This window comes from Chiloscyllium punctatum, chromosome 40 (genome assembly GCF_047496795.1).
Source record: "Chiloscyllium punctatum isolate Juve2018m chromosome 40, sChiPun1.3, whole genome shotgun sequence".
Taxonomy (NCBI): domain Eukaryota; kingdom Metazoa; phylum Chordata; class Chondrichthyes; order Orectolobiformes; family Hemiscylliidae; genus Chiloscyllium; species Chiloscyllium punctatum.
In genome coordinates, this window is record NC_092778.1 from 16,373,103 (window position 1) to 16,388,179 (window position 15,077).

Below are 15,077 nucleotides of genomic sequence, written 5' to 3' on the forward strand. Positions count from 1 at the left end.
TGAAAGATATCTAGCTGTTTATATTGAAATAATTCACATTTGAGACTCAGTAAGTACTTGATCCATGTACAGACTGTCATTTGCTTGCTTTGAAGTTCTGCTCAGTGATATAGTAATGGTAAAATTTTTGTTTTAAAGGTGAAGTGTTGAAAATGTTAGAACAAGAGGGACTTTCCTTGACAAACGTGGACCCAGTGCCGTTAGATACAATGTAAGTTAATGATACTCTGAAGAAACCCATCAGTCCCTTTAAGGTTAGGTTGTGATCATTGGCTCACTTGAAGAGAATGTTCATTTTTCAAAAAATTCTTGTCAAATGTTATAATTCAAAGGGTTGTGTAATGTAGTTGTTACACTGTACTTTGAAAAAAACCACTCCCTTTCCTTTAGTATCCATCTCACCATCTGGGTGCTTCACTGTAATGTCAATGCAGGAGTTCAGACATCATTAATTCCAGGAAGCCTGCAGTTTCCTCCACCGTGTACTGTAAACAGTAGCCCTGTCGCAGCTATGCAAAGTTTCTACACTGGTGACATGGTAACAACTGTGTATTCTTAATCCGGTGTTATAGCTTTTCAGTTTATTTCATACCGAAGTCTCGTGCAAAGGTTATCGTTTTGCCCCTTCTAGTCTTAAATTGAGCAATCTAGTTCCTAATCTGGAGAATCCTATCTTCAGAGCAGTTGATGTGGCAGATAAGATCATAGCTCAAGCCTTTTATTGTGCCGTTGTTGTCTAGGTAGTGGAATTGGCCCATAAGCAGGTCAGCTCAAGCTTTCAGCCAAGCAGCTGCATTTAGTGAAAAAAAATTATTTCTCTGTTCAACATTTTTGCTGATGGACTTGTAAAACCTTTCTCACAGATACGTAGAACATTCAATCCATAATCATTTAGAAAATACATGTGTGATTTGCTAGGCTAAAACCATCAATTGCATACTTGCTGTTGCAGGGTCAGTGCAGACGTCATGAGCCAACAGAGCTCCTACCTTACTGTGCCAGTCTCTGATGTGTGCTTTGTATCTTTATTCTGTTTGTGAAATAATCATTTTCTTGTAATATTATCCTCATTTGGAGGATAATCAATTACTATTATTTTAAGTATTCAATAACAAATCAGAACTACAATCCAGATTTCAGATCAAGGAAGTTCAAGCCATTGTACTAAGCTATACCTGCCCATTTTAAGTCCTCACTTGTCCTGTATTCTGAACAATCTGTTTTCTGAATATTTAGTTTCCATCATAGCATTCCTCCTGCACACCATTTACAGCGAAAAAAATGAAACAAATTATATCTTGAGGCACTGCACCCGTAGATCAGAATTTCCCCAAGAAGATATGAGCTAGAAAAGCATACTGAAGGCAATCTGTCTGTCACAGCTCATTAACTTCAGGAAGCTGGAAACAGCCTATCTGCAGAAATCAAAATCTCTAGGCATCCTACAACAGAAGCCAAAATTGTTTTGTCTTTGTCCTGCAAACACCAAATTGCAGTCTTTTTTTTTTTAACTTCAGAAAGTCAGATAGACTTAACATGGAGCATGAGTAGACATATGTGTTACATGTCAAAAATTGCTGAACAATATTCCATTTCTAAATGCTTCATAAACATTGGTGTTTAGCTATATCCGTGACATAGCCATGATAAAAGTTTATCAACAGTCTTGACCCCAGCACTAAATCTAAATTGTCACACTGCTAATTCCAAACCCAGTCCAAGAAAGGGTATGCGCCCTGACAAATCCCAGCTGTGAAACTGAAAACCTCCTCCAGAGCTAGCAGCACCTGTACCAACGTTTGTCAAGTACAACTCCGACTGGCATCTCACCAACAGGTACATGGTATGTGCTATCCACAGAGTGCGAGGCAAATATATTATAGCCAGTTACCACCCTATAAGTTATAAAGTCATAGAATTGTACAGCACGGAAACGATCCATGCTGACCAGATATCCTAAATTAATCTCATCCCATTTGCCAGCATTTGGCCTGTATCCCTCTAAACCTTTCCTATTCATGTACCCATTCAGATGTCTTTTAAATGTTGTAATTATACCAGCCTCCACCACTTCCTCTGGCAGCTCATTCCATACGTGCATTAAAATCTGCATGAAAAAGTTGCCCCTTGGGTCCCTTTTAAATTTTTCCCCGCTCACCTTTACCGCTCTCTCATTAATAACATGATGGAATGTGACATCAACAGTGCTGTGAGATGCACTTGCTCAGCAACAATTTACTGGCTGATTGCTCAGTTTGGTTTCCTCCACGTCTACTCACCTCCTGACCTCATTGCAACCTTAGTCAAAGCATGGACGAGAGAGTTGAGTTCTGGAGGTGAGGTGAAAGTGACTGCCCTTCACATCAAGGCAGCTTTTGAGCAACCCTGGCAAAATGTGAAGTGGATGCGAATTGGAGAGAAAGCTTTTCACGAGCTGGAGCCACACAAGGATTTCAGTGTTGGTGGTCCAAGGCCCAACCATCGTCAGCTCCTTCTCAGTGATCTTCCCTTCACCATAAGGTCAAAATTAGAGATGGATGTTCATTGTACAATTTTCAGCACCATTTGTGGCTCCTGAGATAACAAGCAGCCAGTGTTCAAATGCAGCAGTACCAGGACAACATTGAAGCTTGGGCTAACAAGTGATGAGTAATATTCACAACACAAGTGTCAGGCAATGACAATCTCTAATAAGCAAGAATCTAACCTTGGTGTTCAATAAAAGTGCGATTGCTTCCATCAAGATTCTGGGAAACTACCATTAACAGGAACAGCCATAGAAAAATTATAGCTATGAAAGCAGATCAGAGGCTAGGAATTCTCTGGTGAGTAATTCCTCATCTGATTACCCAAAATGAGACCACAATCTGTAAGTCAGAAGTGTAACAGAATACCTTGCCTAGATGAGTGCAGCTTCATAAATACTTGAGGATTTTTGACACCCAATCCAGGACAAAACTGTCTGTTTGACACATTGTTTACACCTTCAACTGCTCATTCCCTTGCTTTTTGGTGCAGTTGGCAAGTGTGTGTAACATGTGCAAGATACTCTACAGGTACTCGCCAAGATTCCTTTGAGATCACCATTCAAACCTGTGACCTCTACAATATAGAAGGACAAAGGTCGCAGATGCATGGGAACACTAACCCTTGTAAATTCCCCTCCAGGTAACACATTATCTTGACTTGGAACTGTGTCAACTTTACCATCGCTGGATCAAAATTCTGAAATTCTCTTCCAAAATGCAGTGTGGGTGTGTTCAAGAATGCAGCTCATCACTACCTACTTGAATGCAATTGAATGATGGGCAATAAATGCTTATCCTGCCAGTGAGCCTCATTTTGGGAAAAAAAAACCGGACGAGCAGAAGTTTTCACCAACTAAATATAGGAAAGGCCAAAGCTGTTGTTTTCAGTCCCTGTCGCAAGCTCTGTTTCCTTGCAACCATCCCATCAATCTGCAAACTAGTTCTCTGATTCTGAATCCGACTATTCAAAACCATAGTTGTCAGGATTGTGATGAGCTTCAGATCACATATCTACACCTTCACTAAGAACGTCTGTTTCAAACTTCATTCCATCATATGACTTTACTTTTGCCTCTTACCAATCAACTTTAAACACCCCTGTTTGCTGCCAATTCAAGCCAATTTCTAATTTAAATCAATCCTTTTGAGGGCTTTGTTTTCAGCTGCAAGCTCTTAAATTCTATAGCATTTAGTTAGCTGTCCTGATATGTCCTTCACCTATTTTCAGTGGTTGCCCCAATTATGTGCCTGTGAAATGTCTTTGGCTGTTTTAAAATATTAAAGATGTACAAGTTATTCACAATGTTGCTGTATGAACGAGTGCTGCAAAATCTTAATTAGAGGGTCTACTTTGGATAGTTGTTGGTTCAGGAGTTCACTTTGCTTTCAGGAGCTCAGATATGCTTGTGTCAATTTTGCCTCATCATGTCCATGTTATGTTAAAAGTTTTTGGTCAATTTTACTTGAAATGTTTGCAAGGATCTTCAATTTTACTGGATTATTCAGTTCATTTTCATTCATTCGTAGCTTAAAATCCTGCTATTGGAGAGAACTCTCTATGTAAATAAACAGGAATCACTCAATCAGTTAGAGGCTGAGGAATTTTGTGTATTTTGAGATTTTGTTTGGTACAGTTTACAAGTCAAAATGCAATGTTTCCACCAGTCCATTACTTCTGATATCTTAATTGGCTTGGAGGAAGGTAAGCAAAAGTCACTGAACTTGGCTGGGATAGAAGATCCTGAATGCCAAACTTTGTTTTTATCAGAGCAGACCTGGTGCTCTTATTGATGAGCATAATTTCCGCACAGCTACGTGGTGGGAACCACACTTAGCTATTAGCGTTAAGGGCTTCCTGTAAACAAGGCAGCTATAAATAAATCTGAAAAAGATAGTCTCTCCAGAAGGTAATTGAGTCCTTGGGCAGTAACACTTTTCAAAACAAAAGTCTGTAGGTTTTAAGCATTTTTTTCACTTTGCCGCAATGTAATTGTAATTTGTATTCAAGATGGTTCATATCACTACCTCAGGGAGGTAAAACTCTTGCAGGAATGAATTTTGCATTAAATTTCAACAGTTTCCAATGTTTAAGATATGACCTTAGCATTTTATACTTGCGATACTGGCTGAAATAAAGCGTGCAGCTTAAATGCACTTCCTTCTACATTTAACTAAAACAAAACTGCATCAGATGGTTGCGTGATTTATAAAGTCAGCTTACTTGTGAATTATCTATTGAATTTTGTCCATAGAGGCTCAAGATGGTCACAGAACTTGAGGACTGATGTTAGAATGAACAACTGCACTTCCACTCCATTACAACATATTTTCTGTTGAGACTGAAGAGATTATCTTTTTCAGATTTATTTAGTGTAATAGTAATAGTTGTAGCTCTAAATAGTCAACAACTCTAACCTGAATCAGTCAACAGTTGGCACTAAATTGTAACCAGGTGCTATTAAGTGATATATGAGATGCTAAAAATGATTCATCAAATGGATCTTGCTACTATAGTTTATACACATGTATAGGTTGACCTTATCCCTCGCGTCCTCACCTATATGATAAACTGTTTAAATACATCAAACTGAGTACCAGAGCCAGGCTATCTTGCATATGAATATCCTAATGGTTTATGTTACTGTTCCTTCCGATTCTAGACAAGCTTCATTAGAGTAATGGTATAATTCTAACTCTGTTTACACAATCATTGTTCAGAGGCTGTTATGGACTTCTGGCTACATCTGACTAATTTTAGTATCCTTGCACTGATTGAACTTGAGTAACCTTTGCCATTTAATGAAAAGATCTGTTTACAAGTGTGCCTGCTACTTTGTAGAGATGAATTTTTATGTGAATCAAGGAAGGACAAAGGAATGGAATATTTTACTCCTATTTGCAGCCAAGTGTGGTCAAACCCATCTGTTCTCCCTTTCTCAAAATGAGGTTTATGTGTGGAGCAACGATGCATTAAAATACTCCCAAGTTAGATGCTAACACTAACCTTGAAAGAATCTGTTATACTGCACCAATGTCACCGTTATGTTGACTTTGTAGGATATTCTCTTCAACTTAATAGCAAGTGTAGCACCGGGTTGGGAGGGTATGGTAAAGAGCATGGAAATTTAATCGGACCTGCAGTTCACTGCAACTGGTGACTGTTGCAGCAAGACCAATACCATTCATCTGCTCTGCTAAAAATGGAGAAACTGACCATTAAATCACATTGAATACAGCAGCGTTAAATTCAATTTTCAAAATTCCCCTCTATGAATTCTTGGGAAGTAAGTTTGTCATTTAAGATTGGCCTTGCTGAAGATGCTGTTTGATAATGTACTAGAATTTGTGTATCTGATGGATCACAATGTGATGTAAATGTTTCTGTTTATCTGAACCACTAGTAAGGCTGTATCTTTGGTTTTTACATGACATTAAGGAATTTGGAATTCCTATCAGTTCTGGATATAAGTTTGTTGGCTGAGCTGGAAGGTTTGTTTTCAGACGTTTCATCACCAAGCTAGGTAACATCATCAGTGAGCCTTTGGTGAAACACTGGTGGTATGGCCTGCTTTTCATGTGATTAGATTTTCTTGGGTTGATGATGTCATTTCCTGTTCTTTTTCTCAGGGGGTGGTAAATGACTGTTAGCCAAACAGACACACACACGAGAATTCCTAGAAACATGGCATTCCAACCGGAACTCTATCAACAAACACATAGACTTGGATCCCACTTACCACCCCCTGAGAAAAAGAACCAGAAATGACATCACCACAAGAAATGACATCACTGCAGAAATCTCATCACTAACCCAAGGAAACCTAAATCTAAAAATAAAAAGCAGGCCATACCACAAGTGCTTCACTGAAGGTTCACTGATGAAGTTACCTAGTATGGTGACAAAACGTCTGAAAACAAACCTTCCAGCTCAGCGAGCTAACTTTCATCCAGAACCTCGACCTGAGCTACAAATATTCTCAAAACTCGCGAATTCATATCAGTGCAACTTCTCTTTTAGGCTCAGTAGTGAGGCTGATGCAGAAGTGACTGGGCATTCTGGTGGTGGTTCTGGTGGATATCTGGAACATGTTTTCAAACATGCTGCTAAAGAGCTGTTTGGAATTGATGTACATGAGATTACCTATAAAACACTCAGGTTGGTGGTTTCATCCTTCTTTAATGAAATTTATTTTGCTTTTATTGTATCCTTGATTAAAACAAAGTTTAATTCTCCTTTATTACTCGGTAAGTCCTGTACGTAATAAGTCAGACAAACACTAAATTCCCTATTTCATTCTTTACCGAGTAATGCTGAGCCAGGAGATGGGCTCAGGCTGCTTGCAATTTCCTTTTAGCTAGCAAGGAGAATATTGCTCAATGTTCTTGTTCCTGGCTGCCATCCAGTGACTTACCATAAATAATGGTCAGATGAGGACAGTGTTGGACTTGGCTGTGTTGCGCTGATCATCAGATAACGAGCTAATATTGAACCAGGTCAGCCTTGGTCCAACAAAATAAAGTAGCTCAGGAATTATTTACAATCCTTTAATTCAATACCTGGCCTTTTATAACCGTCAAGTATCCTTCACTAATTGTGCGAAGGCTAATTGTTTTAAAACTATTCAGATTAAATAGACTCCCCTTCAGTGACTGCATTGTCAAAATAGACCACACCCATTGTTACTCTTACAGTGGGGGTCAGTTTAGTGCAGTTGGCCGGACAGCTCTTTCATGATGCAGCATGATGGCAATAGTGTGGGTACAGTTGCCGCACGGGCTGAGGTTACCATGAAGAACCTCTTTGTTAATCTCTCCTCTTGGCTGGGGTGTAGTGACCCTGAGGTTCAACCACCACCACACCTCTAATGAGAGGCAGCCCTATGGTCTGGTAACAGTGTGGCAACTTTATCTTTTGCTGTTGAAATTCACTGAATCTACCTTAGTTTCTATGTGGCGGTCTGTCCTCACAATATTGAAGGAAATTACCTGTAATTGAAGGGACTTTAAATCTCAAGTCATGAACCCTGCTCTCCCGCACCCCGTAACTTCTACAATGTCCCGTGAGTTTAATGTCTACATATCTCATCAATACACTTCTGTTTTGTACACTACATCTATAATTAGCCAAATAAATTTGAAAGGAGGGCCCACAATGGTAGAAGTGCTGAAGTAATGGATCCCATCAATTCATTTCACCATGGTCATCAATATTTTCCTGATTTTGTCATCTGTTAGTCACCTTTGTCCAAGAACCCACGGAAAAAAAAATGCATGGATAATTTGGACATCCTACAGAAATATCCTGAAGAATAATCTTTTAAACTGTACCTGCTCAACAAGAATATAATTTTATTATCTTTCTTAAGCTGTTGTAGCTTTCTTAAATTTGTCTGTTTATTGTTAACTAAACTAAGAGTCAAGGCAACAAACGCTCAAGAATTGTTTCACCTGCAGTTGTTTAATGAGTTGTGGATATTGTTGGATGCAAAGGTTGTGACTTAACACTGAAAGCCAAAGTGAAAATAGGAAACATAAAAGGTTGAAGGTACTTTGTTGGATAGAAATCCTGTTCAAAAGTACCCCTTCCTGATGCTTCATTGCAATTCACAGTTTCTGCACTGACAATTCTTCAACAAACTATCCTGACATCCCTATTTTCTCCTTTCCCTTCAGTTTATCTTCCAGCATACCGAAAACTTACAGTGGCAGAAAATTTTCAGTATAACTGTGATCCAGCAATAATGTCTCTAATCTTGCTTTAGGAATAAAGATTTTCAGGAGGTGACACTGGAACGGGATGGAAGTGTTCTCCTCCGTTTCGCACTCGCCTATGGATTCCGAAATATTCAGAACCTAGTGCAGAAGTTGAAGCGTAAAAAATTGACTTACCATTACGTAGAGGTGATGGCTTGTCCCTCAGGTAAAATTTTAAGGATTTCATGGTGATGAGAAGCAAATTATGGTGAGAGTATGAACAATGCTTGCTTGGCAGAAAGATAAAGTCTGACCACTCGAGTCTACAAGAGATTTGTTTTGAAATCCAATGTACAATTTCAGTTGATGTCTTGCACTCTTTCAGGTTTTTTTGTTTTCCTGTACATTTTCTTGACTTGTAAAGTTTAGGACTTTCTTTTTGAGTTTTTACAAAATTCTGGTTGATTTTTCTTTTCCCTGTAGTATCGCAGATGAGTGAGAAACAAATGTAAACTTGAGGTCCATGGAGCTTTAGAAAATGGCTACTAATTGGATGTGAAATAATCCTCATTTTAAAGTAATCTACTATATCTTTGTTTTCAACTTTCTGCTATTAATTTCTGATGGCCCTCTTGTAATGGGAAGTGCGTGTGTAAAATTACAATGCTGTAATTACACATCACTACCAGTGGCAGTGCTGGAGTGTCTCAGCTGAGGCTTGAAGGTTCGAATTTCCAGGGTGATTTGCAATTGCCGCTTTCTGTTCTAAATGTAAACATTGAAATGATTGGACAAAGATTGACAAGAAGTGAAGCTTTAAACATTTTAGTAGTTGATTCCATAAGGCATTGCATATAACAGGGGGGTAACTTTTCTTCTCCTGAAGAAACTTGAACAGGTGGCGATAATGTGTCCTGTCCTAATTGTTATAGTTCCTTTGTAAATATTCTAAATTACAATGGAAACCTTTTGTAGGCTTGTTAGTCTATTATTACATCCTCTTTAAAGTTTAAGAGCTGCCAGAGGAAGTGGCTCTGGCACTTTAACTGGCTCAAAGGTAGAAGAAAGAGGGTGGTGGTGGAGGGTTGTTTTTCAGACTGGAGGCCTGTGACCAGTGGAGTGCCACGAGGATCGGTGCTGGGTCCTCTACTTTTTGTCATTTACATAAATGATTTTGATGCGAGCATAAGAGGTGCAGTTAGTAAGTTTGCAGATGACACCAAAATTGGAGGTGTAGTGGACAGCGAAGAGGGTTATCTCCGATTACAACAGGATCTGGACCAGATGGGCCAATGGGCTGAGAAGTGGCAGATGGAGTTTAATTCAGATAAATGCGAGGTGCTGCACTTTGGGAAAGCAAATCTTAGTAGGACTTATACACTTAATGGTAAGATCCTAGGGAGTGTTGATGAACAAAGAGACCTTGGAGTGCAGGTTCATAGCTCCTTGAAAGTGGAGTCGCAGGTAGATAGGATAGTGAAGAATTCGTTTGGTATGCTTTCCTTGATTGGTCAGAGTATTGAGTACAGGAGTTGGGAGGTCATATTGCATTTGTACAAGACATTGGTTAGGCCACTGTTGGAATATCACATGCAATTCTGGTCTCCTTCCTATCGGAAAAATGTTGTGGAACTTGAAAGGGTTCAGAAAAGATTCACAAGGATGTTGCCAGGGGTTGGAAGATTTGAGCTACAGGGAGAGGCTGAACAGGCTGGGGCTGTTTTCCCTGGAGCATCGGAGGCTGAGGGGTGACCTTATAGAGGTTTACAAAATTGAGGGGCATGGATAAGGTAAATAGACAAAGTCTTTTCCCTGGGGTCAGGGAGTCCAGAATGAGAGGGCATAGGTTTAGGGTGAAAGGGGAAAGATATAAAAGAGATCTAAGGGGCAACCTTTTCCACACAAAGGGTGGTACAGGTATGGAATGAGCTGCCAGAGGAAGTGGGAGGCTGGTACAATTGCAACATTTAAGAGGCATTTGGATGGGTATATGAATAGGAAGGGTTTGGAGGGATATGGGCTGGGTGCTGGCAGGTGGAACTAGATTGGGTTGGGATATCTGGTTGGCATGGACAGGTTGGAACGAAGGGTCTGTTTCCATGCTGTACATCTCTATGACTCAATAATGCTAAGTGGTGGAGGCTGGCATAATTAGGATATTTAAAAGGCATCTGGATGGGTATATCTAGATTTAGAGGCTATGGGCCAAATACTGGTAAATGGGTCTAGATTAATTTTGAATATCTGGTCAGCATGGATGAGTTGGACTGAAGGGTCTGTGTCCATGCTGTACAGCTCTATGACTGCAACAGAATCAACTGGGAAAGAGTATATTTGCAAGGTAATAAAGACAGTTTCATTATAAATCTGAACATATGTGCATTGTAAGTTCGTCTATATCAGATTTTGTTTTATGGATTATAAATTTCTTCAGTAATGCCATATTTCAGTTGAAGGTATGGTATTTAATTGACCTATTGAGACATATTACAACTGTACAGTAATTGACATTTCAACTTGAATGCAATTATCTACAAACTAATGTAAAGGTTAAAACAGACTTCCCAAGGGCATAGTTTTGCTTCCTTCCAAATAAAACTCAGAACTTTTGTTAATGTACTAATTTCTTCTGAAAACTAGGTAGTAGTTAATCAGATTTTGTTGCTGCCGGTAGGTTGTCTCAATGGTGGTGGCCAGATACGAGCAGAGGGACCTGAGTCCAGTAAGGATTTGTTGCAGCAGGTTGAGGAACTCTACACAAGTGTGAAGGTCCAGGCACCAGAAGCAAATGAATCTGTGAAGAAGCTCTATGAACAGTGGCTTGAAGGTGCTGACAGTAGCAAGTCTTTGAAAATGCTGCACACACAGTACCATGCTGTGGAGAAATTGAACAGTGCTCTGAACATTAAATGGTAAAGGTATCTGAAATGTCAAGTCTGTACTGAAAATAGATGCCATTAAAAAGATCTGCTGTGATACTTTTTATGTGGAGACAGGCATTTGGTGAATTATTGAATTTTCATGTTTCGAAGGAGCAGACCTACAGTTTACAAGTTCATGTTTAACTTCCAGTCTATACTGATGTTCTGTCTGTTCGAAATAGAAGGGCGATGCCATTATAGCTCACTGTGAGCTGTAGGATTGTCACTTGTGCAGATCAGGACAATCAAATGATAATAAGTTTTATACCTTCTGTCTAAACTTAGTTCTGTAAAGCTGAAATAGCTTTCAAGTTAAAGGTAGGAGGAAATACTTCTAAGGCATTCTGCCTTTCAACTAATTGAACACATCTCTCTTATTATTTTTTCCCTTTGCCAAGTGGGGACAGGCAATTATCTGCCTCTCCAGTGTTGAGCTCTCTGTGGTGCTGTTCATTATGAGCAAATTGCTGATTGTTCAGGTGACGCTTCCAATCAATGGCAGTTTTCATTTCCCTTCCCCTCTGAAACATGCAGGTAGGAAGTACAGGCAGTTTCTCGATCTGCATGTTTTCTGGTTCTGGCTTGTAGTCAGGCAGTGTCCGTACTCGGGGGGGAAAAAAAAATCAGTATCAGTCACCACCACCATTTGGAAGTTTCTCCACACTTATTTTGAAAATAAACCAGTGCCTTATGTTGATTGCCTGAGCAGGAGAGGAAATTCTTTCAGTAAGTCATACTGGAAACTGCATCATATTAATCACCATTGATCTTGTAAGTTACCAAGATTTAGCAAATATGTTTTATGCGGTTGACCTACTCCAGTATATTTTCTGATAAATTCAGATGCTCAAAAATATTGACTGCAGCCTTTGCTGAAGAGAATATTTATTTCCTAATTTCGCTCTCACCTGGGGACATATATGAATATATTACATTTTAATAATATTGTTAAACAGGAGGAAAAGGGTGAAATACTGCTCCAAAGGGAAACTTAAAACGAGATAATGCAAATATGGTTTTATCACTGATTTTTTTACAAATTGTTGTAAATTTGATTTTGTGTACAGAGTCTACTAAAGGTGCTGTGGAGTGTGTCATTCAGCAATATACTTTATGTAATCCTGTAAATGGTAAATGTAATTATTTTTAACTTTCAAAATAAAGTGTGGAAATCCTTTATTTTACATAAATGATACTTTATAAGAATGGATGCATCAAATGATTATACTGTTAATAGTCTATTAACATTACAACAGAAGACCAAATTTTATGTTGTGATTATTTACAGAAGTAATTTTGAAGAATTAACTTGTCATACTTCAGTCAAATGGAGGTTCCATGAGCAGGGAGATTTGTTGGGGAACTGCATCATAACATTTCTAATCATTTTAGTCCTAATTGTGTCTTCATTAATGGTGTACAGTAGCTGGAGTCATGTGCAGTAGTTCATTTAAATTTGGGAGCCTTTAACTCTGATTCTGTCCTATGATTATGTACAGATCTAAATTCTAAATCGTTGAGAAGTCCTATCAGAATAGTCAAGTCCTCTAGCATACATTCATCTACAAAATTAGTTGCAGCATTCAGTACAGATTCAGACTAAAGGAACGATGAATGATGAAAGAGAACAATTGCAAACCAGTTTAGTTCAATGCAACAACAAACTAGTAACTTGCACTTATGCAGTGTTTGGTTTGGAGTCTCATATAGTGTAGCTGTTAGGAGCTAGATTTCTGCCCCTCTGATATGTTGACTGTAAGGAGGCCTAGTGTTGTCAAGATATGTGCCCAATGACCTGATATTTGTGTTGTCCCTCCTGGAGGAAAGCAACATGGGATCCCCACAACTCTTCAAACAGTGGGTGAGATCATGGTCATACTACTTGAGTTCAAAGTTTGGGAGAAGATTTGTAGCTCAGGTGCTCGTTGTTGTGGTTGTGTTCGCCGAGCTGGGAATTTGTCTTGCAGATGTTTCGTCCCCTGTCTAGGTGACATCCTCAGTGCTTGGGACCCTCCTGTGAAGCGCTTCTGTGATGTTTCCTCCGGCATTTCTAGTGGCCTGTCTCTGCCGCTTCCGGTTGTCAGTTCCAGCTGTCCACTGTAGTGGCCGGTATGTTGGGTCCAGGTTGATGTGTTTGTTGATAGAATCTGTGGATGAGTGCCATGCCTCTAGGAATTCCCTGGCTGTTCTCTGTTTGGCTTGCCCTATAATGGTAGTGTTGTCCCAGTCGAATTCATGTTGCTTGTCGTCTGTGTGTGTGGCTACTAAGGATAGCTGGTCGTGTCGTTTCGTGGCTAGTTGGTGTTCGTGTATACGGATCGTTAACTGTCTTCCTGTTTGTTCGATGTAGTGTTTTGTGCAGTCCTTGCATGGGATTTTGTACACTACATTAGTTTTGCTCACGTTGGGTATCGGGTCCTTCGTTCTGGTGAGTTGTTGTCTTCTGAGCGTGGATGTTGGTTTGTGTGCTGTTATGAGTCCTAGTGGTCGCAGTAGTCTGGCTGTCAGTTCAGAAATGCTCCTGATGTATGGTAGTGTGGCTAGCCCTTTGGGTTGCGGCATGTCCTCGTTCCGTTGTCTCTCCCTTAGGCATCTGTTGATGAAATTGCGAGGGTATCTCGCAAGGTGACTGAGGATGTCACCTAGACAGGGGACGAAACGTCTGCAAGTCAAATTCCCAGCTCGGCGAACAGAACCACAACAACTACTTGAGTCCTATGATGAACTTGTACAGTTTCCAAAATCTCACTCAGCCATGACTCATCCTCATTAACTTACACTGGCTTCTTGTATTGAATTTAAAACAATCCTACCATGACCTCAACCACGCAATCTTGATCATTTGTTCTACTTTGATAATCCTCCCTACGCTCCCCCACTTCCTATCTCTCTGGCTTTAGCCATTTCCATTTTTATAATGGGCAAAAACTTTGTTATTTAAAAGTAGAATACTGTGGATGCTGGAAATCTGAATCAAACACGCAGTAGGTCTGGCAGCATCAGTTTTGAGTCCAATACAATACGGTTCTGCAGAACTGAAAGGAAAGAAATGGTTACTTTGTAATGTTGTTGACGAGGACAGGAGGAACAAGTGGAACAGAGAGTCAAACAGCACAGAAACAGACCCTTCGGTCCAACCACGCTGACCATAATCCCAAATTGAACCTGCATGTACTTGGCCTGTGTCCCTCTAAACCTTTCCTATTCATGTACTTCGCCAAATGTCTTTTAAACATTGTAATTGTATTTACATCCATCACTTTCTGTGGTAGTTCATTCTGCTTGCTGTCAAAGTGTTACGTATATTTGATTTTGACATTTTTAAATCTATCTTCTCTCACTTTAAAAATATGCGGCCTAGTTTTAAACTCCTCCACCCTAGGCAAAAGATCCTCTTGTGCACCATGTCTATGCCCCTGATGATTTTATAAACCTCAATTAGGTCACCCCTCCACCTCCTACGCTCCAGTGAAGAAAGTCCCAGCCTTTCCAGTCTATATCTCAAACCCTCCATTCCCAGCAACATCTTGGTAAATGTTTTCTGAACCCTCTCCAGTTTAACAATACCCTTCCTATAAGGTGAGGGTGCACAGAGCAAAAAAACGAAATGAAGTGCTAATGGGTGGTATGTGGGAGGTACAGATGTAAAATGCATTTAAACAACGCTGTGGAAAGGAGAGAGCAAAATCGACTAGACATAGCTGGGTGAGGACAGGTGGGATTGGTGCGATACAGAAAAGCACAGGGCAGAGATCAATGTCTGAAGTTGTCCAATTCAATATTGAGTCCTGGAAGCAGTAAAATGCCTAAGTGGAAAATGAGATTTTGTTCCTCAAGCTTTGATTGAGCTGGGTTAGAACCCGAGCAGGTGTGGGATGGAAATGTTAGCACGGTAGCAAGATGGTTTGTTGAATCAGCAAGCAACTGGAAAGTC

General features: G+C 39.8%; 1 protein-coding gene across 2 annotated transcripts in view; it reads left to right on the forward strand.

Annotated features, from left to right (window-relative positions):
• The window catches only part of narfl (nuclear prelamin A recognition factor-like), a 28,766-nt gene extending 16,446 nt beyond the window's left edge, over positions 1–12,320 (forward strand). For both annotated transcript variants that reach the window (XM_072559376.1, XM_072559377.1), the window contains exons 8-11: positions 139–211; positions 6,547–6,684; positions 8,291–8,448; positions 10,897–12,320. In XM_072559376.1, the coding sequence (XP_072415477.1) occupies positions 139–211; positions 6,547–6,684; positions 8,291–8,448; positions 10,897–11,138 (611 nt within the window). In that variant the 3' untranslated portion in view covers positions 11,139–12,320. The remainder of the gene's footprint in view (positions 1–138; positions 212–6,546; positions 6,685–8,290; positions 8,449–10,896) is intronic.
• The last annotated feature ends 2,757 nt before the right edge of the window (positions 12,321–15,077 follow it).